This window comes from Felis catus, chromosome B2 (genome assembly GCF_018350175.1).
Source record: "Felis catus isolate Fca126 chromosome B2, F.catus_Fca126_mat1.0, whole genome shotgun sequence".
In the NCBI taxonomy this organism is placed as follows: domain Eukaryota; kingdom Metazoa; phylum Chordata; class Mammalia; order Carnivora; family Felidae; genus Felis; species Felis catus.
This window is the reverse complement of record NC_058372.1, coordinates 124,137,658-124,160,546: the sequence shown is the minus strand read 5'-3', so window position 1 is coordinate 124,160,546 and position 22,889 is coordinate 124,137,658. Positions and strand designations below refer to the sequence as shown.

Here is a 22,889-nt window from a genome sequence, read left to right as displayed (position 1 = left end):
AGCAAGAGGAAGTGCCCACCTCTGCTTAGGAGGGTCAGGGACCGGCTCCTGGGTTGCGCACGCGTTCAACCGGAGTGCGGCACTGACCCACAGGTACAACGTGGACACCCATGTCAAACTGCCTGAAACCTGAAGGCAGGATTGTTGAAAATCAGACCATTATCCGGCCTCGGGGATGAAATATTTAGCTGGTTGGCTCGGATGAAAACGTGCACCCGGGGAGGCACGGAGAAGAACCACATTTGGCGTGAGAGGCTCAAGGAGGCCGGGGAACGGGGCAGTGGGGAGGCGGCAGAGGCGCGCGGGGCTGCAGCCGGGACCCCCCCCCCCCCCGCCCCGGGCCCCCTTCCCGGGCCGGGCGCCGGCCCCCCGCGGCTCCAGGGCGGCGCGGGCGGGCCAGGCTCACCCACGCCCGGTGTAACCCGAGCCCGGCCCCGCCTCTCCCCGCGCGCACCCCGGCCGGCCGGGCAGGTCGGGGCGGCGCGCTGTGAGTCACCGGAATCTAGGTGGGGCCCCGGCGCCCCGAGCCGCGTCCTCCGGGAGCCGCCTCCCCGCGGCCTCTTCCCTTTTGTCGCGCTGCCTGCGCTCGCGGGCCACTCTCCGCCGGCGACCGAGCCCCGCGCGCTCCTCTCCTCCGCGCCGCCACCGTCGAGATGCTGCGCTGCGGCCTGGCCTGCGAGCGCTGCAGGTGGATCCTGCCCCTGCTGCTGCTCAGCGCCATCGCCTTCGACATCATCGCGCTGGCCGGCCGCGGCTGGCTGCAGTCGAGCGAACACATCCAGACGTCCTCCCTGTGGTGGCGATGCTTCCACGAGGGCGGCGGCAGCGGGTCCTACGAGGATGGCTGCCAGAGCCTCATGGAGTACGGTGAGTGCCGCCGCCTCCGGGAAGCCCTCTGGGCTGCGGCTGGGCGTGCGCGGCCTCCGGCCTTCGGAGGCCGCCCTAGGCGAAAGGAGTGAACCGGGGCAGAGGTAGTGAGTGATTAAAAAAAAAAAAAAAAAAAAAATCTATTTAGAGCTTAGGTTAGGCATCCGACCCGAGCAAAAGAAAGCAGTAGCAGCTTTGAGTGGCCAAAACCAGGCTCAAAGCTGGGCCAAAATGGCCCTAGTTCAAACTATTTTTTTGTAGGGGTTGTCGGTGACATGCAAAAGGTGATTTTTCAGCCATCAGAGAGGTTTAGATGAGTAAATACAAAGTCTGTTTTCTTGGAGACCTAGTGAACTCTCTTGCCATTATGCAACCGCCTCCTCTGATTCCTTGTAAGATGAAAATATACACGCCTTCCCCAAGGTCGGTGTATCCCTTTGGCTTGAACTGAGTGAAAGCAACTCTTACTCGATTAAAAAAAAAAAAGGCCTTTCTGGAGAAAGTGTTAGCAGTTATGATTTCAGTGGGTACTGCGGTTCTTTTAAGGAGCAGGCTAGTTCTGGTTCTTTTTTTGTTTTTAGGGGGTGTCTTTTTGACTTAAGTACGGCATCGCTGTTGAGAAAAACTCAGTTATTTTCATCTGATTTGAAATCTACACAGCAAACACATCTTCTACACCAGCAAAACGAAGCAGCGTTGACAAATTTCACATACTGCACTTGGAGTTGCTTTATTTGTCCAGCATGGAGCAGCCTGGGTGTTTCACTTAATCGGCGCCACCGGAAAGGGGCACATTCTTGCCTGCTGCCACCCCCCACGAAGGGTAGTTGCCAAAAACAGCTGGGATCTATCGTGATTAGTGTGTGTGCCTGGGGTGCTGGAGAGGAGGGTTTAAGTACGAGCCCAATTCCCAACTGAAAGCCAAGTGCTCTCGAATGGGGCTTTAGCAACTGAGTTTAAAACCGAGGAAGAAGCCTGCCCTGCCTTTCTCCATTCCCTGCTAGGGCGATTGACTTGATTCTTTACTCTGAAGCGGCCTAGGACTTCGGAGCACCCAGTTTATTTCTGGTTCTGGGGGCCCGTATCCAGAGCCTGGTGCTGTATCTTATCTACTGCGGAATTGTTTGGAAGTTCTCACCATGAGCTTGCCCCACAAAGGGAGGCATGGTCCTCATTAGCAGGTAATGAAATGTAAAGACCGCAAGGAATTCCTGCTTGCCTTAAAGTCTGTGTTTTTCCTCTCTTAAAACAAACAGAACGCCTGCCGGGGTTTCTAGTATCTCAGATCTTTTAGGGTTTTAAAGGGAATTAATTTCTTTGAAGTCATACATCTGTATCTTTTAGCCAAAATGCATTGGAACTCAGTCTCTCTGGGGGACTTACGAAGACTGCTTATACAGATGTGTTCTTTTAAACGGACTTGATGATCAGAACAGAGACTAATACAGACCCAGAGAGTGCTCTGCAGTCCTCCGCATGTGAAGGTTAGGCTGGAAGAGAGGTGCTGCCAGAACTGCCATCAGCACTGCCGCTGGGACATGATCTAGCCTGCACGGCTCTCCCTGGCTGTGGCTACAGCCCTCTTGTGAAACTCACACAATGCATTTCTTATTTTTTCTGGACTTGGAGGATGAGCTCACCTTCCCAGGGCGTGGCTCCTCCAGCCTCAGAATGATACAGTGCTTTGTATGTGGAAGGGAATAAGCAGGTTTTGTTGGTGCAATTTTTTAATTAGAAGGCTAACGCATTAACTTTTTTAATTGTAAAGACAACACTGATCCAGTCCATAAACTATGTTTCAATTTGATATAGAAATTGGTTTTTGGTGGGGCGCCTGGGTGACTCAGTCCGTTGAGCTTCTGACTCTTGATGTGGGCTTGGGTCATGATCTCACCCTTCTTGGGTCTGAGCCCCCAAATCAGGCTCCGCGCTGACAGTGTGGAGCCTGCTTGGGGTTCGCTCTCCCTCTGGCCCTCCCCCACTCACGTTCTCTCTCTTTCTCTCAAAATACATAAACTTAAAAGAAAAAAAGAAACTGGTTTTTGGTAAAGTTCAGTTTTCCAAGTGGGTCTTGAAAAATCTGTTACCTGTATGATGCGGCAAGACTGATTTCCGTAAGGGGGCAGTGGCATTAACATCTCAGTTCAGTTATTCCTGTGACGTTTGCAAACAGAAGTAAGAGCCAATAACGTGTTCGATGCAGCTTTTGCTCTAGACCTGGAATCAAATCATGAATCCAGGATCCACGGTCATGGTCATTAGGCAACCGTGGGAAGAAGAATACTGATGTGAACTCTCAAAGAGAGGTCCATTTCAGGCTATTCTGGTCAGAGATGAGCTGGAGTGTTTATTACACTTTCACTTCATTTTCTGCCATGGATGTTGGCTTCCTTAACAGGTGTAAAAATTGTGTATTCCTACACTATAGGGCGATTATCTAGGCATCTCTGAACCCTGGAGATTTTCAGATAACCCCAGTAAGGCTTTGTGGAAAACAACGTGGTTATGGGAGGTTTATCTAAAATGTAGTGAGCAGTTTACACACACTCCCACGTATGTATCAACACAACAAAGAGTAAGGTGTATGGCTCTAATTAAAATATCTCAATACAGAGGATTGACTTTTGTACATCCACTTTTTAAAAACTTCTTGAAATGTACTAGAACATCAACATGACTTATCATTGTACCTTAAAACAATTTTTTTTATTGTTTCATTTATTTTTAAGAGAAAGAGAGAGAGACAGAGAATGAGCAGGGGAGGGTCAGAGGGAAAGGGAGACACAGAATCCAAAACAGGCTCAAGGGTCTGAGCTGTCAGCACAGAGCCTGATGCGGGACCCGAACTCATGAACCTCGAGATCATGACCTGAGCCGAAGTCAGATGTTTAACCTACTGAGCACCCAGGTAACTTTAAGCCCCACATGTAACTACCATCGTAACTTTTAAGAAAAGTTACCTTTTAAGAAAATATACCTTTTTATTACAAAGCGCTTGACCATCTCTTTGTATTAATATTCATAACATTAATATGCTCATTTTGATATTAAAAACAGATTATTCTTCAAGTATTGGCAATAATACTAATAACATAGATGTTTTTATAAAGGGAGATAGTTCCTTAGAACTATGTAAAATGCAGAATATTATATTCCTCGTGGTTATTGACAGATTTTTGAAGAATTTCAGATTGCCACATCACCTCATTTTTCCTTATAAATCAACCAAATTATAAGCTGGATATTTGTTTTTACATGGTGTTAACAACTAAATAGACACCCAGCTTAACAAATACTTGTTTAATTTTTTAAAACATCATGAGCATGTAAAGCATAGAAAGAACCTCACATTTATATTTCTCCAAACAGGAAAAGAACATTGAAATAATTGTTCGAATTTCACATGTAAATAAAATGCAAAATTACATTGGAATGCATGTTCATGCAGACTGTTTTTGTACCGTCGGCACCTTTTATTCCCCGTTTTTAAGAAGAAATACATCAGGAAGATATTTTAAGTGTCAGTGATACAGATTCTAAAGCCCAAGCAAGCTCTGGCTTGTCAGGGTGGAGACTAATGGAGTTGGATTTATGCACCGGGATAATGGTGATGAGTTTATGCACCAAGAATGGCAGTGGGGAGTCAGTACGGCCAAGTCCAAGAGTGCTTGCTTTAGATCTGAACTCACAAGTTCAGAGCTTCATTTTACCAGACGCCCTTTGAATACCACAGAATGCATTGAATGGTATTTTTTTTTTTTTACATGAACTCAGTCTTGGATAAGTCCAAGAATCAGAGTATTTATTATGTGAATATTTTTAGATCATTTAGCCCTATGGTTCTTAAAATGTACAGGAAATTAGAAACATAAGTACAAAGTGAATAGGTTTACATTAGGCGAAATTGAACTTAGAAGAGTTCATTTTGAGACTATGCTCTTGAGGCCTTTTTGCAGAGAGGTAGGGTGAGATATTGAAATGTTATTGTTTTATGAAATTAGGCATTCGTAGGTAGATTACTCTTTGTGGGTGTGTGTTCATGTCTTTGCACAGAAAAATAAAGGTTGGCCACTTGATTTTCCGAATTAAAGCATAGATATGTGTGTTCATTTATAAAATCCAGACGTGTGGGAACTTGTGACCTAGCCATTTGCTGCACTTGGCAGTAATCGCCCGACAGCCTCACTCCCTTTTTAGTGACCTAACTTGTTTTCTCCGTGCAAGCGGGGACAGACTCACAGGCTATGAGAATTAGAAGGGCGTAAGAGTGCACCTGTTCACACTTTCACCAAAGCCTGTGCTCATCAACACCACCCACGATGAGCGGAGCCCTCTTCCCTTTGTTCGCAACTTAATTCAGTTCCCTGGACGCTGCTCTTTGTTTAAAAGTGCTTGTCTGGGGCGCCTGGGTGGCTCAGTCGGTTAAGCGTCCGACTTCGGCTCAGGTCACGATCTCACGGTCCGTGAGTTCGAGCCCCGCGTCGGGCTCTGGGCTGATGGCTCAGAGCCTGGAGCCTGCTTCCGATTCTGTGTCTCCCTCTCTCTCTGCCCCTCCCCTGTTCATGCTCTGTCTCTCTCTGTCTCAAAAATAAAAAAAATAAAAATAAAAAAAAATAAATTCTAAAAAAAAAAAAAAAAAAAGTACTTGTCTTACGCCGATGGAGCTCAAATGTGCTTCCGTGTAAATTCTCCTTCCCAGCCTTCTTCATCTGACAGACTTTCAAATATGTGACCATTGATCCCCAGTTCCCTGCTAGTCATCTTGTCCAAGTTGAGGGAGCAATTCTCCGTTTTCACATCTTCCCGTATGGGATGGATGGTTTCCCCACGGACACTTTCAAAGAAGACCATAATGGGGCAAAGTATCATCGTTCCGTAAAAACACAGTGGTAAGTAGTTATCATCTGGCTCAGTTTCAGGAGAAAATGTAGAGCACGTACAGAATCTCACGCCAACTGGATGCTGTCGCACGTGCCCCTGACATTGCTTTGTTTGTCTTCTAAAGCTTCTGCAAAATCACTTCTTCCTATGTAATTTTTTTTGGAGGTCTGTTATGAGTTGCCCTCAAGATTTTTGCTACTCAAAGTGTCCAGACCACTAGCATCAGCATTATCGGGAAGGTTACTGGGCACTCAGTATCTCAGGCCCCACTTTCTGAAACAGAATCGCCATTTTAACAAGGTCCCCAGGTGACGCGTAAGCACTGTATAGTTTCAGAAGCACTGGGCCATATTCCTGCAGATTACCTCCTCATTGGGCATGCACCAGGCTTTTTGAATATATATTCCATCTATGTGTATACTTATTTGTAGACAGGAACTGTGTAATTTGTAATCATGGTTTTATCTAGTTTTCAGTGCATGACATAAAGAGTCTATCTGACCTAAAGAACTCTATACAAATAGTATGAGATCTGATAAAAGCTCAGAATTATTAGGTAGGCCTTTCCCTATTAATAGATGGGTCTTTTGTTCTGGAAAGGGATTCTACTTTAATTGGGCGACAGGTGGGTATCTGCAAGGTATTGAGTAAGGGGCTAGCTAGACCAGACTGTCATGGTCAGTGTTGGGTGCCCACATGGAAAACTACTGAAGAATGCAGCAAATCCATTAAAAGAAAAACTAACTTTGGAGGAACAATTAGTGACCGTCTCTAAAATATTACCCACAATACTAAAAATATTAGTAGTGCTCTCGTCTGTAAGTTGTTTTTTCTTTTTTTTTCCTTTTCACAAACTTCAGTTTGATTTATGGTTTCCAGCGTGGCATTCAAGGTATTTATTTTTCCTCTTTTTTTTTTTTTTTTTCTCGCTCCTTTCTTATCCGTTGACCTTACTGGTCTTTTCCTAGCTGTATTTGTCTTGTAACATTGCATTTTCAAATGTCATCACTGGAAAAAAGATAATAGCATTTTTCTCGTACAAAAAACCTAAAAGCATTTTCTAGGAAAAACTCAGAATTACATTAGTGACCATTGGTGTCGATCTGATGTTGACTCTTTGCAAGTGAGAGCCAAATTAGGTAGGCTGTTCTTTATCCAAATGGGTCTTTAATGAATCTTATTTAAAAGTGGGTTTATAAAGCGGCTGGTCTCTTTAATAATATGAACTTCTCCAAGTGGCACTTAGAAAATAAATTTAGGATGTAATAGGTTATATACAACACCAAATTGGTCTTCCCTTAAGGAGACAGAACAAACAAAAAATATTCCTGCACAGAAACATAGCATCCGTGTACTTGTAGTACTGCGTGATTTGTGGTCCCTGTTCGGCGAGGGCTAATTGACAGTGAGAATCCTCCCTGCTGTCTGTCGCAAACCATAATTAGGAAAGACAATAACATTTTGTGTACAAAATAATAATGGAGAACAGACTTGTCTTCAGAATAAAGATGGACAGTCTGCCTTCGAAGAGCCAAGGATCATCCATCTGTACATTCATGGAAGAAATAGCTTTAAGATGTTTTCCTCTTGGGGTTGGTAAATACGGTATAATTTAGACCATGGTATAATACAAACATAGAAATCCTTCCTAAAAGGGTTGGATACATTTGTAGGTATTAGGCTCATTCTGGGTAATTAAGTGAAACCAAAAGTACTCGGGGTGCAGACTTAACTTTTCACAAGGTGTGTCGGGGAGATTTGCCATGTTATAAGTCTGCATGGCTGTCGGCCCCCTTCTCGGGAGGAATGTTGGGCTGGGATGACCTTGATCAGACCAGGTAGGGTCCATCTCATCATTTTACAGCAAAACAGCCATTGATAGGAGAGGACAGATTGCCTTACTCATCGCTCATCAGCCAGGTCTTCAAAACTGTGCCAAGGTTTCTGCCTTCTGTGATAATTAAATGATTCAGTGTGGGTGTTTCCATGCTGCAGGAGCAGGTTATCACGTGTTCTGCTTCCAGGGAAGCCTTTCTCAAGACAAAAGGCCACTTACTTTGCCATTTTGATTTTCTCAGACTCAGCGTTTAAAGTAAACAAGACACTACTGGATTATTTCACACAGCTTAGGCAAAGTTCTTAAAATGGGCTGTGTTCATATTTGTGTTCACCTGTTGGCTTCAGGGTAGGCGAAGGGGCTCACTATTTTCTGAATTCCTTTCAAGTACGTGAAACGAAATGTAAATTACACTTCAGCTATCATGTTAGAGGGAGTGGGAATGGGGATAATCTGTATTAATCTTCCCCAAATAAACAGGAATGATTATTAATACTACTCGTCATAGCTACATCCCTCATCATTTAGTTAGCTATACTTTTCAAACCTTAATCTGTGACTGTCAGAGTTTGGTCAGCAAAATATGTTCCTTGTTAGGAAGGTTTTTTTGTTGTTGTTATTATTGAAGACTCACGTTCTGCTACGCAAGTTTTCATTATGTGTGCACTCCTCCATATGCTTATACAGATTGGTTGCCTTTCATGGCAGTTTCTAACCTGTGAACTCAACTTAAAAGGCAAAGTCAGTGTCTTCTTTGAATTTGATAATTGGATTTAGTTGTAATGATTGGCAGTAGCCATAAAAATCCGTAGAAATGAGACTGTAATCGACACTGGGTCATATACCGAAAGTTACATGTTCTTTTTTGGCAGTGCTCTGTTTTTATAAGGAGATTAATCATCTCTCTTAGTTCTTCTCAAACTTTAGTATGGATGTAAGAGATGCCGGTAAGGCGCAGATTCCTGGGTACTACCTCTTGAGTTATGATCCGTTGGGCTTGGAGGGAGTCACGTGAATCTGTATTTTTAATAAGCACCACTGATGATTTTGACACCGTGATCTATGGGCTCGACCTTGAGATGGTCTGATTACTATTCTTTCCATAGCACAATCCCACTTCTCTTGCAAGTTACCTTACTTGAAGGACGAGGCAAAAGTGAGAACATTTCACATTCTGGCTTTATTCATTTCTGATTTAAAATAAAACATTTCTATTTTATCTTGCCCCTAAGACCTCCGATCAATCTCCGGAAAGAGCAAAAAAGGTCTGGAGGAAAGTAATGAAAATTATAAATATAAATAAAAATTATATGTAAAATATAAAAAATATATAAAATTATAAAAAAATTTATAAATATAAAATAGGCCCACTCATGCTCTGTCTCTGCCTCATCTTGCAGGCCACTAAGGGATAGTTTGTGGGAAAACATGGTATTTCTGAGACATATAAAAATGTGTTCTCTTCTTAATAACCTATTACGCCCCAGTCATTCCTAAACCTAGCGGATGATCTGGAAGGAGCACGGGGGTTGGAGAAAGTTTGTCTATAACAGATGATGATGTAAACATGCAGTGGGTAACTGAGGAATGAGAACGAATGGAAAGAAGTGCAGAAGTAAAGAAATACAGAAAGAAAATGGAGAAAGGTGAGGTACTGGAGAAAAGTCAGAGGAATAATACGCAAGGAACTTTTCGAGTGGTAAAGGCTGGAGCCTTCCTAGCTCCCTGACTTTTCACACAAGGGCTGTCCTCCTCACAATAATGTTGAAAGAAGGCATTTTTAGCCCAGGTTAGCAGATGTACAGGCTGATGGTGGCTAATTGGTGACAGAGGCAGGGCGCACATGAAGTCTGGCTGGCTTCCGAGCCCCTATTTTTTTTGCCCCCTGTGTCTTCCACTGTGACCAAATGACCTAGAATTAAGGGAGGATGAATTTGTCAGCCGAGTGGTGCTCGAGGAGGAATAAAACCAGGGCAGATGAACACATGACTCGCTTTTTTGAGTGCAGTAAAAAAGTAAATAGATTAAGAGTGCGTGTTCGTCTATCAGTGAATGGATGGATAAATAAAATGCAGACTGGCCACACAATAGGTGAAAGAAGACAGTCACAAAAGGCCATGCAGTATGGATTCCATGTATATGAAATGTCTAGAACAGGAAAATTGATAGTGACAGAAACCAGATTAATGGTTGCCAGAAGCTGGAGGAAAGGGGTGGGGGTGGCACGTATGGAGCTTCTTTTGGGGGGATGAAAATTTTGGAATCGTAAGCGGTGATGGTTACACAACCCTGTGAATATAGCAGGAGCATACTTTGAAAGAGTGAATTTTATGGTATGTAAATTATAGATCTAAAAAGAATCATGTTTCGGATTTAGACAGGCTGGAAATTGAACTTGCCTGAAGCACTTATCAGCCGTGTGGCTACGTGACAGGTTATTTGAACTTTCAAAGCCTTCGTATATACTCATTTCTAAAGAAATGATGATAAAGATCTTTGATTTTTAACTAATCTCTGCACCCAACATGGCGCTCAAACTCATGACCCTGAGATCAAGAGTCCCATGCTCTACCGACTGAGCCAGCCAGGCACCCCGCTAAAGAAGTGATGATAGTATGAACCTTAAAAAGATTGTGAAGATTCTGTGAACTAAGGCATGTCAGGTTCTTAGCACAGAGCCTGGCACAGAGCGATTACACCATCAGTGTTAGGCCCTCTAGAGAGGTTGTATTTGAAGAGATTTGAGAAATTCGTGCAGGTTGTGCAGTGGGAATTATTGGCTGGGATTGTTGGCCAGGGTATCATGGCTCTCCATATTTCCACAGGCTCAAGGTAGAACAACACGGGACCGGAGGTGCCCGTGCAGATTTTCAAACCCAGAAATCAATTGTCACTTCGTCCTGAGATCTTTGAGGGCCAATATCAATAACTAAGAGCTCTTGTGCAAATATATCCTGAATAGTTCAAGACGTTAAAATTTAGACTAGCAACTGGATATATTTGTACCTAAACTTGTTATGAAGTCACGGCTTCTTCATAATTAAATTGTTTTATTTCACATCTCTGCCTAGTCATGAGGCAGATGATTTCAATGATTATTTTGGCACAGAACCAAACATTAATACGAAACAACGATGTTTTGTCAAAGTATTTGAACCATTTCCTAACGGGATTCTAATTTAATTGCTCAATATAAAAAATGTTTACTATAGTTGCGTTGTGTTAGAACTTGAGTGAACCTTTTAAAGATACCTGTTTATGTGGCCTTTCTATTACGTGAGAAACAGTTTGATGAGTTTGAACTTTCCTTTCAGAGATCTAAACATTCGCCCGAACTCTGAGGGGAGAAGGCATTATTGTGTAGCAACGTATCAGGCACCCTCCGCACGAATTGCCTCTTCTTCCCTTGAGATACGGAGACGCTTAAGTGCTGTCAGAAAAGCTGTCCTTGCGCCCAGATATAATGAGCAGAGAGCAAAAAACTCCTACTGATGCTTCGACAAGTGATTTTTAAATTTGGCATGTCTGTCTTATTAATTACCGTTTCTTTTCTCTTACAGCGTGGGGACGGGCAGCCGCTGCCATGCTCTTCTGTGGCTTTATCATCCTGGTGATCTGTTTCATCCTCTCCTTCTTTGCCCTCTGTGGACCCCAGATGCTTGTCTTTCTGAGAGTGATTGGAGGCCTCCTGGCCCTGGCTGGTAAGACTATGTCAGCAATTCATACCTTCAGTAGGCATCACTATAGTACTGTCTCTCCCATGACCCTTGACAATTACACTTCCTGATCTGTTTGCAGAAAATGTCTCACCAAGGGCAGAAGTAACAGTCACGTGTCTTAAGATCTAGGTCCCCTTCCTCCTGCGGCTCAGACGGTATTACATGTCCTCCATCCAGGGGAGGAAGGTTGTCACTCTGCGTGCTGCTCTCGCTTATAGATGACCCCATGTCCAGCGACACCCCTACCTTGAGGGACCAGGGCTGAGTCAGCCCTGGAAGTGTAGTGTTTCCATAGCGATCCCAGTGCTGGCCTCCTTGATCCCCTTACTGAGGGGGCTGGAATGTCCCGGAGCCATTTTACTTATTGAAGGATGTTACTTATTGAAGGATGAAGCTTATGATATAGTGGGGCATAGAAAGGGTTTCTGTGGTGGGACGGGAGACTCTAGGAGGCGCCCGGACTGGGATTGCCATTTTGTATCATAGAGCCAGTTCTGGGGGATGGGAATTTAGTTATGTAGGTGAGTGCGGTCAGAGTGAACATTTATTAATGGAATGCAAGAACTAGGAGTCTAGGAGCAAGATTTATTTGAAATTTTAGGTGGGATCCTGGCACTAGGGACCTCAGCCGCAGAACTGAATTTAGATGCAACACTGGATTTTCTGAGGAAGAGAAAATCCACAGGTCTTTTCTCAAGGTACCAACTTAGGCTCGAGGGACCAAAGCAGAAATCCAGCTACAGACCTGGAGTACAAGTACAGAGTGAGCAAATGGTCTTGGAACAAGTCAGAAGCCTTGTGATTAGAAGAGGTGCATAAGATCAAGCGTGAGCCTGGAGGGAGACCGCCCCGTTCTGGGTTCCCTGAGCTTAGGGAGGGTGGTCGCAGAGCCTGGGCAGAACAAGTTGGGGGTGAAAAGGGTCCTGGCTCAGAAGAAGGAGGTGGCCTCAGAGAACCAGCCCGTACAGGTCCGGCCCTCACCTTTACCTTGGAGAATTTCCCTTGATTGAAACATAAGGTTTACTCCAATGTTCCTTATGTCTCAAGGTTTGCTTTTCGAATACTATTTTAAAACCAGAAGTGGTTTGGAATCACAAAACATGAAGAATCTTTTGAATCCTATTTCCACTTCTATTTGGCTTTCGTAGTTAAATTTATAAGACTTTATCAAACCAACACACGCGATGTATCTTCCTTTCACATGCCTTAGAAGACTAGATGGGCGCCTATTTTAATCACCATTAGAAATAACACTGAGGCATTCATGTTCATTGAAAAACCCTAGTTGGTACCATATGACCCGGCAATGCCTCTTCTCCGTATGTATCCCAAGGAACTGAAAGCAGGGACTTGAACAAGCAGGGACTTGGGCATGATTGTCCACCCATGGTCATAGCAGTATTATTCACAACAGCCAAAAGGTGGAAACAACCCAAGTGTTGCAGGAAATGTTAAATGAAAATGTGGTATATCACATACAATGGAGTATTATTCAGCCATCAAAAGGAATAAAGCTCTGATATATGCTATAGTGTGGATGGACCTTGAAAATCCTATGCTAAGAGAAACAAGGTAGACACAGAGGGCAACTATTTTATGATTTCACTTATGCGACAGAAAGTAGATCCAAGCTTACCAGGGGCTGAGAGAGGGAGGGGTAAGCAGAGTTTAGGTTGGGGATGTTGAAAAAGTTTTAGGTAGAGAGAGTGGTGATGATTGCACAACATTGGGAACGTATTTAGTGCCGGCGAATGGTACACGTAACCAGTGGTTACATGATAAACACGATGTTGTATGGAATTTGCCATCATTTAAAAAATCCCAATTAAACTCTTTCCTCCATGTTAGCGTTAAAAACATTACGATCTGGGAAGGGCCAGCTCGAGCTGACAGGGTTGCAGGAGTTTCTGTTGTAAGGAAGACTAATTCTGGCAAACTCCCACAGCTTCACTGCATACTGTCCTGCTTAATTCTGCCTTCTCACCTTACGACTGAGTACTCATTTTTGCCTTGAGAGTTTGATAAGTAGAATGGGGCATGTTGATAGAAGAGGGAAAGGCCTAGGAATCTTCAGTGTACTTTTAGTGGTTAGCAACGTTCGGTTAGGGCCTACTGGACTTCTAAGAAATATTTCGCAGCAACAATTATTTTTAATTTTATGTATGTCTTGGGGTTACTATCTGAAAAATTGAGTACCGATACAATAAAGATTGTGCAGAAATGGATCCAAATCATTGTAAGGACTTTACCTATGATGAACTGAAACAGGTGGTGAACCATATTTAACATTTATGACCAGGGGAATTTGAAGATAATATAGACAAGGGTTGCTTTTATGTCTTACGCAATATTTTGCAGTAAATAATAAACTTAACAAGTAAGAATTTGCCATTTAAAGCATATAAGAAACAGAGAAATGTTAAGATCTGCACCGAGATCGCTCTTCTTAAATTGCCAGAGAAGGGGAATATTTTGAGTTGAAAAACGGAAGGAACAAACCATGATGTGGAAACACTGATGGCCTTTCTAGCAATAAAAAAAACAAAAAAGGAAAAGAAAATGACTTTGAGGATGCATTCGTGGAGCTGGCAGAAAGCATTTCGGTGAAAGGAGGAGGATTGAGGACTCTCTGCTCTCCAGAGCACGGCCAGCTGGCCCCTCTGGGTGCAGACTGGTGTCTCAATGTCACAGATTGAAAATGCATTCATGCCCAATGACGTAACAATGCACGGGTGAACTATGGCGTGAGAGAATGCAAGAACGCAGCATAGCGCGTGGAGGCTCGTTACAGCTTTGTAGAGTTATGCATGTTCATTGGAAAATAAGACAAAAATAGATTTAATCAAGTTTGTATTTTTTTTTAATTTGCTTAAAATGCCAATATGGTGAATAATAACTGTAATAAGGTGACTCTTCTACCAAAGAGCTTAGAAATCTTCTGGGTCTGTGCATTCTTTCTTATATCTTCCTTCCACTTCCCCAAGGCACTGACTCTTCCCCTCTTGAATTCCCGTCCCGCCATCCTGGAACATTCTTGCCTCCGACCTCCATCTCTCCATTTCTATTTATTCTTCAGATTCCTGCCTCCTCTGCAGGCTTTTCTGGTGCTTCCCTACATTGGTCATTCGCGTCATTGGCTTGCTGTGCCTGCCACTTAGTCACTCGTTTATTAAATGACTATTCCAGTGGTGTAGTTTATCAACATTGTCTCACGTATGTGTTGTGCACACGTGTGTGTATGCGTACATATTACTTTTGCTAACATGGAAAATATGAACTGTGTTTGGCACAGGAATTACCAAGATGAAAAAATACTCTTCGGTACCACCCTGCTTTCTACTCTGTACTATAGTTTTGCACCTTTTACTTTAGTAAACGTAATGCGTACACAGGTACTACCGAGAGAGTCCCTAATTGTTCTGTCTGTATTTCGTATATTCAGTGTTCTGCTCAGTGCCAGGTATCTCTGACATACAACACTCAGTAACCTGTGTTGGCTCATGATTAACCACATTCCCCCGGTCCCTTTCATTAGTGCGAAGTGGATTTAACGGTTATGTAAAGGCAAAGACATTGTGGAAGAGGGAGTTAATCTGTTGGTACCACACATTCATCCATGCGTCCATATTCACTCTTTGGGATGTTTTTCTTCCCTTCAGCTGTCTTCCAGATCATCTCCCTGGTAATTTACCCCGTGAAGTACACCCAGACCTTCGACCTTCATGCCAACCCTGCCGTCACTTACATCTATAATTGGGCCTATGGTTTTGGGTGGGCGGCCACGATTATCCTGATCGGCTGTGCCTTCTTCTTCTGTTGCCTTCCCAACTATGAAGATGACCTTTTGGGCAATGCTAAGCCCAGGTACTTCTACACATCCGCCTAAGGTGGGGAGTGAGCAGAAGAAACTCGATGCTGCCAAGATGGATCCCAGAGCAAGAAACTGTCTTCCTCAGCGTCCTTCAAACCCATTTGGTGGGCAGTGTGCATATCATTAAATTAGTCAATGCTAAATAACTTGGGAGAAGATATTTCTTAAATGGCGGTACAGTTTCATATTCACCTTTTATATATGTTTGTAAACAAAACTTACTTCTTTTAATTAATTACCTGTAATATGCCCGTATCTCCTTATTTCTACCCATACCATTTATACTGCATTTGTAAAAGAATATGAATATGAAAGGTAACCCCTTTATACAGTAAAAAATGAGAAGGCTTCAAAGATTGGTGTGACCTGATCAGGTTTCTGTTTTTCTCAGGTGGAATGGATTGGGTCTATTAAAAGCCAACGAGAAGAGAGCGGTATTAGTAAAAATTGTCAGTGACCAACTATTCTACAAGAAATACAAAAAAATATATATTTTTCAAGCCTTCACCTATTTAAAGAAGCAAAATAGTTTCCTAAATGCATACCATTTGCGAGAATTTCTAACTAATATCCTGATTTTTTTTTTTTTTTTTTTTTTTTGCAAAACTTCATGTTAACTTGATATGGCATCTACGAACGTTTTCTTTCATAGCCAAAGCCTGCTGCCGTAGTCAGGCCTCCTTACGTAGTGAAATGTTAAGACGAAATTTTCTCTTTTGAAGTGGCTTGTAGGGTTGGGGTGTGGGAAAGTGCTGAATTCATAAATCTGTACTCTTTTGTGTCTATATGTTCGGGAACACAGTAGATCTGATTGAAAGCTGGGCTGGGTCTAACTCATCGCGGCTGACAGGTGTGATTTGGTTGTTTATTGAAGCATCAGGAGGGCCATTCCCATCACAAAGTAGCATGAAGACAGCGTCAGGAGAAGAAATGGCTTGAATTCTTCATCTCAGGTTTGACTGGGCCCTAATCATATAGACACAGCTTCTGATAGATGGCAATTGTAAACAACACCTTAAATGTAGTTACAAACCTGGTCTTCCTTGGAAAAGAGATTTAAAATATCTGATATAAAACATACAATGGGAAAAATCAGGGATGTGAGGTTTCTCTGAATGGCAAATATATGATATATCGCATTGACTATTATTATTTTTTTTACCATTTGTTCTTACATAATGAAAACCAATTCATTTTATATACCAAATTATTATTTTGTAAGTTGCAGAATAAACCATTGCTGTTTTCATTATGAATTTTCCCCAATAAACCAGGTATTCTAATCTCGTTTCTAGTTTGTAGTTTTTGGTTTTGCTTTTTTCTTTTTTCAACTCTGGGGAAGGGAATATTTTTTTTAAGTTTACTTATTTGGAAAGAGAGAATACCCACACAGGTGGGGGAGGGGCAGGGAGCGAGGGAGAGAGGGAATCCCAAGCAGGCTCCACGTTGTCAGCTCGGAGCCTGACATGGGGCTTGAACCCACAAACCATGAGATCATGACCAGAGACAAAATCGAGAGTCAGACGCTCAACTGACTAAGCCACCCAGCTGCCAGGAGAAGGGAATTTTTAAAAAAATGCTTTGAGTGGGGCAAAATAATAAGAGTGTTGCATAAAACGAAAAGTAGCTTTTTCTTAGTTTTAAGGGTCTTGCTCATTTGCGGTTTCCAATAACAATTTTTGAATGAACTTTAATGGATTCTATTAGTCTCCTCCCCGGACCTCTTTAATGACTAGCACCCGGTACACAGGTATCTATCCATTGCTGCCACCAGAGGGAAATGGACTGAGAGATTTCCCATAGCTCCAGATGCCAGGGAACATTTGTGTGGTTTAGCTGAAGGTTCATCCTTCTCTCATCTTCCTGCTTGAGATACGATCGTCTTCCATTCAGGTAGTGGGACAGCAAGGAATTTCTTTACTTGTTTCCCCCTTTTCCACCTTCCCCCAGTTCTCCACCATGGATTGTAGGTTAATTCTCCTATGGTGTGTGTAGATGTGAAGACGGGTTGCAGAGTGGCATGGTGGGATATTGGAGACACTTCTCGGTGCCTCTGTTGGCCGGTTGGTTCTTGGCAGGCAATTTTTTTCTGTTTTTCAACATATGAGCTGAACGTTTCTCATCATAAATTTAGAAGAATGTAGTCTGGGTGATTATTCACACCAAAAATTTTAAAAGACTTCTGTGACAGGTAGAGGAGGCGAGGTGATAATTAACAATGTTAAAAATGTCACCTTCTGAAATAATAGCACAGGTAACTCAAGAAGATAATGGGTAGCTACAGATTACGAAAACAACTTGTGTACCTGAAAACGACTCTCAGATACACGGTTCTCTAAAGCAAGCACTCCTGTCTTGGATTTTCCCTGTCCAACTTTTGCCTTTCCCTCCTTAATAAATTACATACTATAGTCTAATGATGCACATGTAGGAAAAATATGGCTTCCTGGGACCTATGGTCTGTATTAACGGAAGCATTTCAATCCAAAATGTTTCCAACAAAGACATACTATTATCTTGGCTAATATGTTCTACTTCTTTCAGCCCTGTTCAAGCACAGAGATCCTCTGTTCCTTGTTGGTTCATATTCACCAGGACAGATACCTTTATGTCATAAAAGGGGCAGAATTCCAGAGAGTTCTAGAGAGTAACGAAGAAGTTGGCTAAGAAGCCATCTAAAGACTAACAGTGCATTGCATGATATTTTCCCTAGTAAAGCTGAGTGGCTTTTGGCTCTCTAATTATATTGAGTCCCCACCCTTTAAATAAGCAGTTGTAGGTCCCCAAACACTTTCTCACGCTCACACTGTAAGTAGTCAGATATGCTGGGTGCCACTTACTGTTGAATGCCACAAAGAAGTAATACGTCAAGGTCCTTCAATTGTCACACAAGGTTAACTATGGAGTGTAATTATTTTAGTTTCAAAACCATATATGACAGGACTGACAATAAAGTTTGATAGGCTTTCCTTTTCTAAGAAAATGAAAACAATGGGAGAATATAGCCATAATATCTTGATTATGTTGACTTTTGCTACCAACTCCTGCTGAAAGACAGCCCTATTAATATAATAAACATAAATGCTGGATCAACTTATCCTGTTTTCCCAGGCATATCCGAAAAGGCCATATTTGAAGCGCATCCAACTTCGGCTCTCGTTGGCTGTGTAGGCTTGGGCAGTTTACCTCTCCACTGGCCTCATAACCTCATTCATAAAATGATTGCAAATTATCCTTTTTGTTTCCAAATTCTTTGATTCTGTGTGTTTGTATGTGTATCTGCTCATTTGTCAATTTACTTAAATATTCTTGGGTAAAAGAAAATAAGATAAAGTGATCCTGTTTTTTGTGTGCTTCCCCCCCCCCCCCACCAAGTTGACTCTCATAGCTAGAGACAATGATTAAAATCCTAATATGGTGATGGATTTTTTTTTTCTTTAGTTGAAAATGAAAGAAGATTTCTTTAGCTGGAAGAACCACTAAATAAGTGACTATAAACTCTATCATAAACATAAGTCACCCTAAAGCTTAGAAGAAAAGCTTTAATTGTATTCTTGGGAGCTTCTGATTCAAGATGGTAGAATGGACTCCATTAAATCCATCACTTCTGACCAATATAGAAAAAAGTTGTAGAATAAACAAGTACCAGAGGGATTAAATCCATAACAAGGGAGGTGTCCATCAGCTGACCAGAGGCTTTGCCAAATTTGAGAAGATGAAAAATGTTGACATCGTCAACAGTGGAGTGAAGCTACCACCCAGAATAAACTCAAGCTGGCTGTTGGGAAATTAACAGCTGTGCTGCTTGATAAGGGGCAAAGGGGTGCCAGTCTTGGAGTTGGCAGAGTCAACTGGAGTTCCCAGTACTACTGGGAAAGGAGGAGGGTATAGATCAGGGGAATTGGTCTGCCCCATGAAGATTCGCCAGTTGGCCTGGCCTGGCCTCCCCTTCCTCCCATCAGATTCCTACCCCTTAGGGAGGGGAGCAGTTGACCTAAAGTGCTTACCTATAGGCAGAACCCAGAGATGACAATCGTGCTTATTAAACAGTATGCTCTAAGTGCTTCCCATGTGCTAACCCATACAAACCTCATCTAGACCCTCTGATATGGGTTTAATTATTCTTAATCATTCAAAGAAAGAATGGAAACAGGAACATGAAATAACTTTCTCAGGATCAGACAGCTAGTAAATAGCAGTAATAATAAGTGCAAAATACAGCATAACGGTATTTGGTGCAGTAGGGAACAGTACAGTAAGTCAAATTACCATGCAAGTATTCTCTGGCTTGCCCCTCCTGCCATCATGTTGGTGTGGGTCCCTCAACATCTTCCGCTTCTCCAAGCTCCAGGGAAGGTTGAGCCTTCCCAGTATGCTGGTAGGCGGGTATTGTATAATGCAGAAGTGTAGAGCCAAGGAGAAGGTGGAGGGCCAGAAGTATGAAGGGCTAGACCTGGGTCGGGGGAGCTAAAGGGCATAAATGGGAGAGGAAAAGACAGGATTTAAAAATCAATTTCTAGGCTCTATCTATCTCACTGCATGGAGTTTAAGAAACCCAGTTCACACTGTTTTGAGTTTTCATGACCATACTCTCTTCTGCATCACTTCTCTATGATGGGACCATGTGAGTTGTTCCTTCATAAGTGTTGCAGGTATAAGCCACTGTCCAAATTATCACAGGGGTCTGAATGAAATGAGAGGGCCCAGTCTTGATTTGGTGCCTTGATGGAGAGGGCCTTGTAGATAAAAACCCAATAGCATCTTTCTGAAGCACTTGTTTTCAGTCTTCTGAAAATGGACCACTTTTGATATTACAGATTACTGGCCTTAACTTTTTTTTTTTGACATTAGAATCATCCATACACTATAATACGTTGTGAGTCTTAACTGTTGCTTACAGACTACTTTGAAATATATATTACGGGGCACCTGGGTGGCTCAGTTGGTTAAGCGTCTGACTTCAGCTCAAGTCATGATCTCATGGTTTGTGAGTTCAAGCCCCGTGTCGGGCTCTGTGCTGACAGCTCAGAGCCTGGAGCCTGTTTCGGATTCTGTGTGTCCCTCTCTCTCTGTTCCTCCCCCACTCGTACTCTCTCTCTCTTTCTCTTTCTCGTTCTCTCTCTCAAAAATAAAATAAACATTAAAATTAAAAAAAAAAAGAAAAAAAGAAATATATATTACAAAGAGAAACCACATGGTGAACACGTGGTGTTCTCCTAAAATATAGAATACACAGATATGGGGCACCTGGGTGGCTCAGTTGGTTAAATGTCTGGCTTCAGCTCAGGTCATGATCTGACAGTTCATGAGTTCTAGCCCCATGTTGGGCTCTGTGCTGAGAGCTCAGAGCCTGGAGCCTGCTTTGCTTTCTGTGTCTCCCTCTCTCTCTGCCCCTCCCCTGCTCATGCTCTGTTTCTCTCTCCCTCTGTCAAAAATAAATAAACATTAAAAAAAATTTTTAGGGGCGCCTGGGTGGCACAGTCGGTTAAGCGTCCGACTTCAGCCAGGTCACCATCTCGCGGTCCGTGAGTTCGAGCCCCATGTCAGGCTCTGGGCTGATGGCTCAGAGCCTGGAGCCTGTTTCCGATTCTGTGTCTCCCTCTCTCTCTGCCCCTCCCCCGTTCATGCTCTGTCTCTCTCTGTCCCAAAAATAAATAAATGTTGAAAAAAAAATTAAAAACAAAAAAATAAAAATAAAAAAAATTTTAAAAAAGAATACACAGATATAGATATACCATATCCCATCCTTTTGGCTTTTGTTATGCTATAGAATATTCCTCATCAGAAACAGAAACAAATAGAAAAAAGGGCTCCTTTTCACTCTCCTACATCACTGTGTCTAAATCATTCTCACCCAAGGAGTCTGAACAGAAGAAGGCGAATGCACGGGTCCCAGTTTTACCTTACTTTATACACAACTGCTTCATCTAAAATATAGCTATGCTCGTTGTAATATAACACATATTTTAAATTACGATTACTTAACCCTCCACCTCCCATCCCACAAATCTTCAAACCAAGTGGAGCAGGTATGAACAAAGCTCGACATATTTGCGGAAGTCATCGTCTCCTTAGAAACAATTGCCTGAATTCTGATACCTTGACTTTAATTTAGGTGGAAGATACAAGTACACGTTTTTAGTAGTCTCACATACTCAATTCCCTTCTGTAGAAAGAAATTCAAATGTTACCAGGAACACCATAACCGAAATCCCAACAATTTTGCAATCGAAGTTGCTGTGAAAAAGGGGTGACCCTGAACAAGAATATTGCATATAATTATGCAGTGAGGATGCAAACACCTCCGTCAGGGGTGAGAGCGGATTGCTCTGGGACGAAGACACTGAATTCCAGCTCCTTCTTTTGAACTCCCCCCTTTGCCTCACTCTTTCCAAAACAGTTACTTAAAAACAGGTCTACTGAAGTCAAAAGATTGCTTTATCTCACCTCTGTGATGTGGTTTCAGGTTTTAAAATGCCTGGGGACAGACTGGGATGGGGACCTGTCAGTCAATGTTCAGCGTCTTTTGCTGTGTGAGGTAATTTTTCGGGGAGCCGCGCTCGCCTTGTCACACGTACAGTTCATTGTTCCTGGATTTCACAATTCTGCTAAGTAGCTGGGTGTATGTTCTGGGTGTGACAGAAGTGAGGTGTGGGAAAAGACAACCCAAAAAGAAAATTAAAAGAGGTTCAGATCCTGTCATGTTAAAAAAATGTTCCACTTGTAGTATTCTGTGCTACATTGTTGATCTCAAGAACTTACTCTCTTTAGCTGTGGAAATAAAGGAAAATTCAGAAGTGTGTGTGTGTGTGTGTGTGTGTGTGTGTGTGTGTATCTGGTGTGGTGGGCGAAGATAGTTCTCTGGTGAAGAAATGGAACCCTGCTGATTTAACTGGTGTAAGATTATCTTAGTGATAATGAGCCACGAAATAATCATAATAGCATAATGGTTTGCCCGGCCTGTTTTTCCAGTACAAAGATTCAAGGTAATTAACCTGCTATTATCAACTGCTTTTGAATTAGTTACTTTTGGGAGGGAACACTTAGATTTAGAGACTGCATTAAATCACTAAAAGTCAATTTAGTGAGACTTTGAAAGCGAGTTCCATATGCAAATCTTCTGTTCCTCTGTTCTATGCTTTCTGTTTTGGTTACTCTGTGGACATTCTTCAACTGCAACGCTTCAACCACAATTCATATTCCGAAATGCCACCCCACCCAATTCCTAGTCAAGTAACACCACAGCGCCTAAACTTTTTTTTTTTTTCAAACGAAACAAAACAAAAAACAAAAAGAAAGACAGATCTCAGTCCAGACAGAAGATTGAAAAACGGAAGTATGGATAGGAGGTTGTCCTTGGCCACGATTACTGTCACATTGATAGAGTTTACCAGTGGAATAATTAGTTGCCTCTTCGGAGCACGTCTAGGTGGTCAGAGGTGGATTCATCAAGACTAGAGTCGGCATCATGAAAAGATGAGTTCTTGGCAGATGGCAAAGAAATAGAAATGCCCGCCCTCTGTGGGGGGTTCTCTGTGGGGAGGGCGCTGTACCTCAGGAGAAGGGCTGACGCAGCCTTCCGCCAGGAGCACGTGGGCTGGGTGCCCTTGTGCAGGGTGCAGCTGCACGGCCCCACTGAGCAGCCCTGGGATCCGGGCATCCGGACATCACTCCAAGGTGGAGCCCCAGGAGGGATGAAAATTGCCACCAGGAT

At 42.8% G+C, this 22,889-nt stretch overlaps 1 protein-coding gene across 1 annotated transcript; it reads left to right on the top strand.

The window, feature by feature from the left end:
* Window positions 1-517: 517 nt before the first annotated feature.
* PERP (p53 apoptosis effector related to PMP22) lies at window positions 518-16,462 on the top strand. Its single transcript, XM_003986596.6, has 3 exons — window positions 518-867; window positions 11,146-11,286; window positions 14,964-16,462. The coding sequence occupies exons 1-3, from the start codon at window positions 654-656 to the stop codon at window positions 15,188-15,190; spliced, it is 582 nt and encodes a 193-aa protein (XP_003986645.1). The 5' UTR covers window positions 518-653; the 3' UTR covers window positions 15,191-16,462.
* Window positions 16,463-22,889: the final 6,427 nt, after the last annotated feature.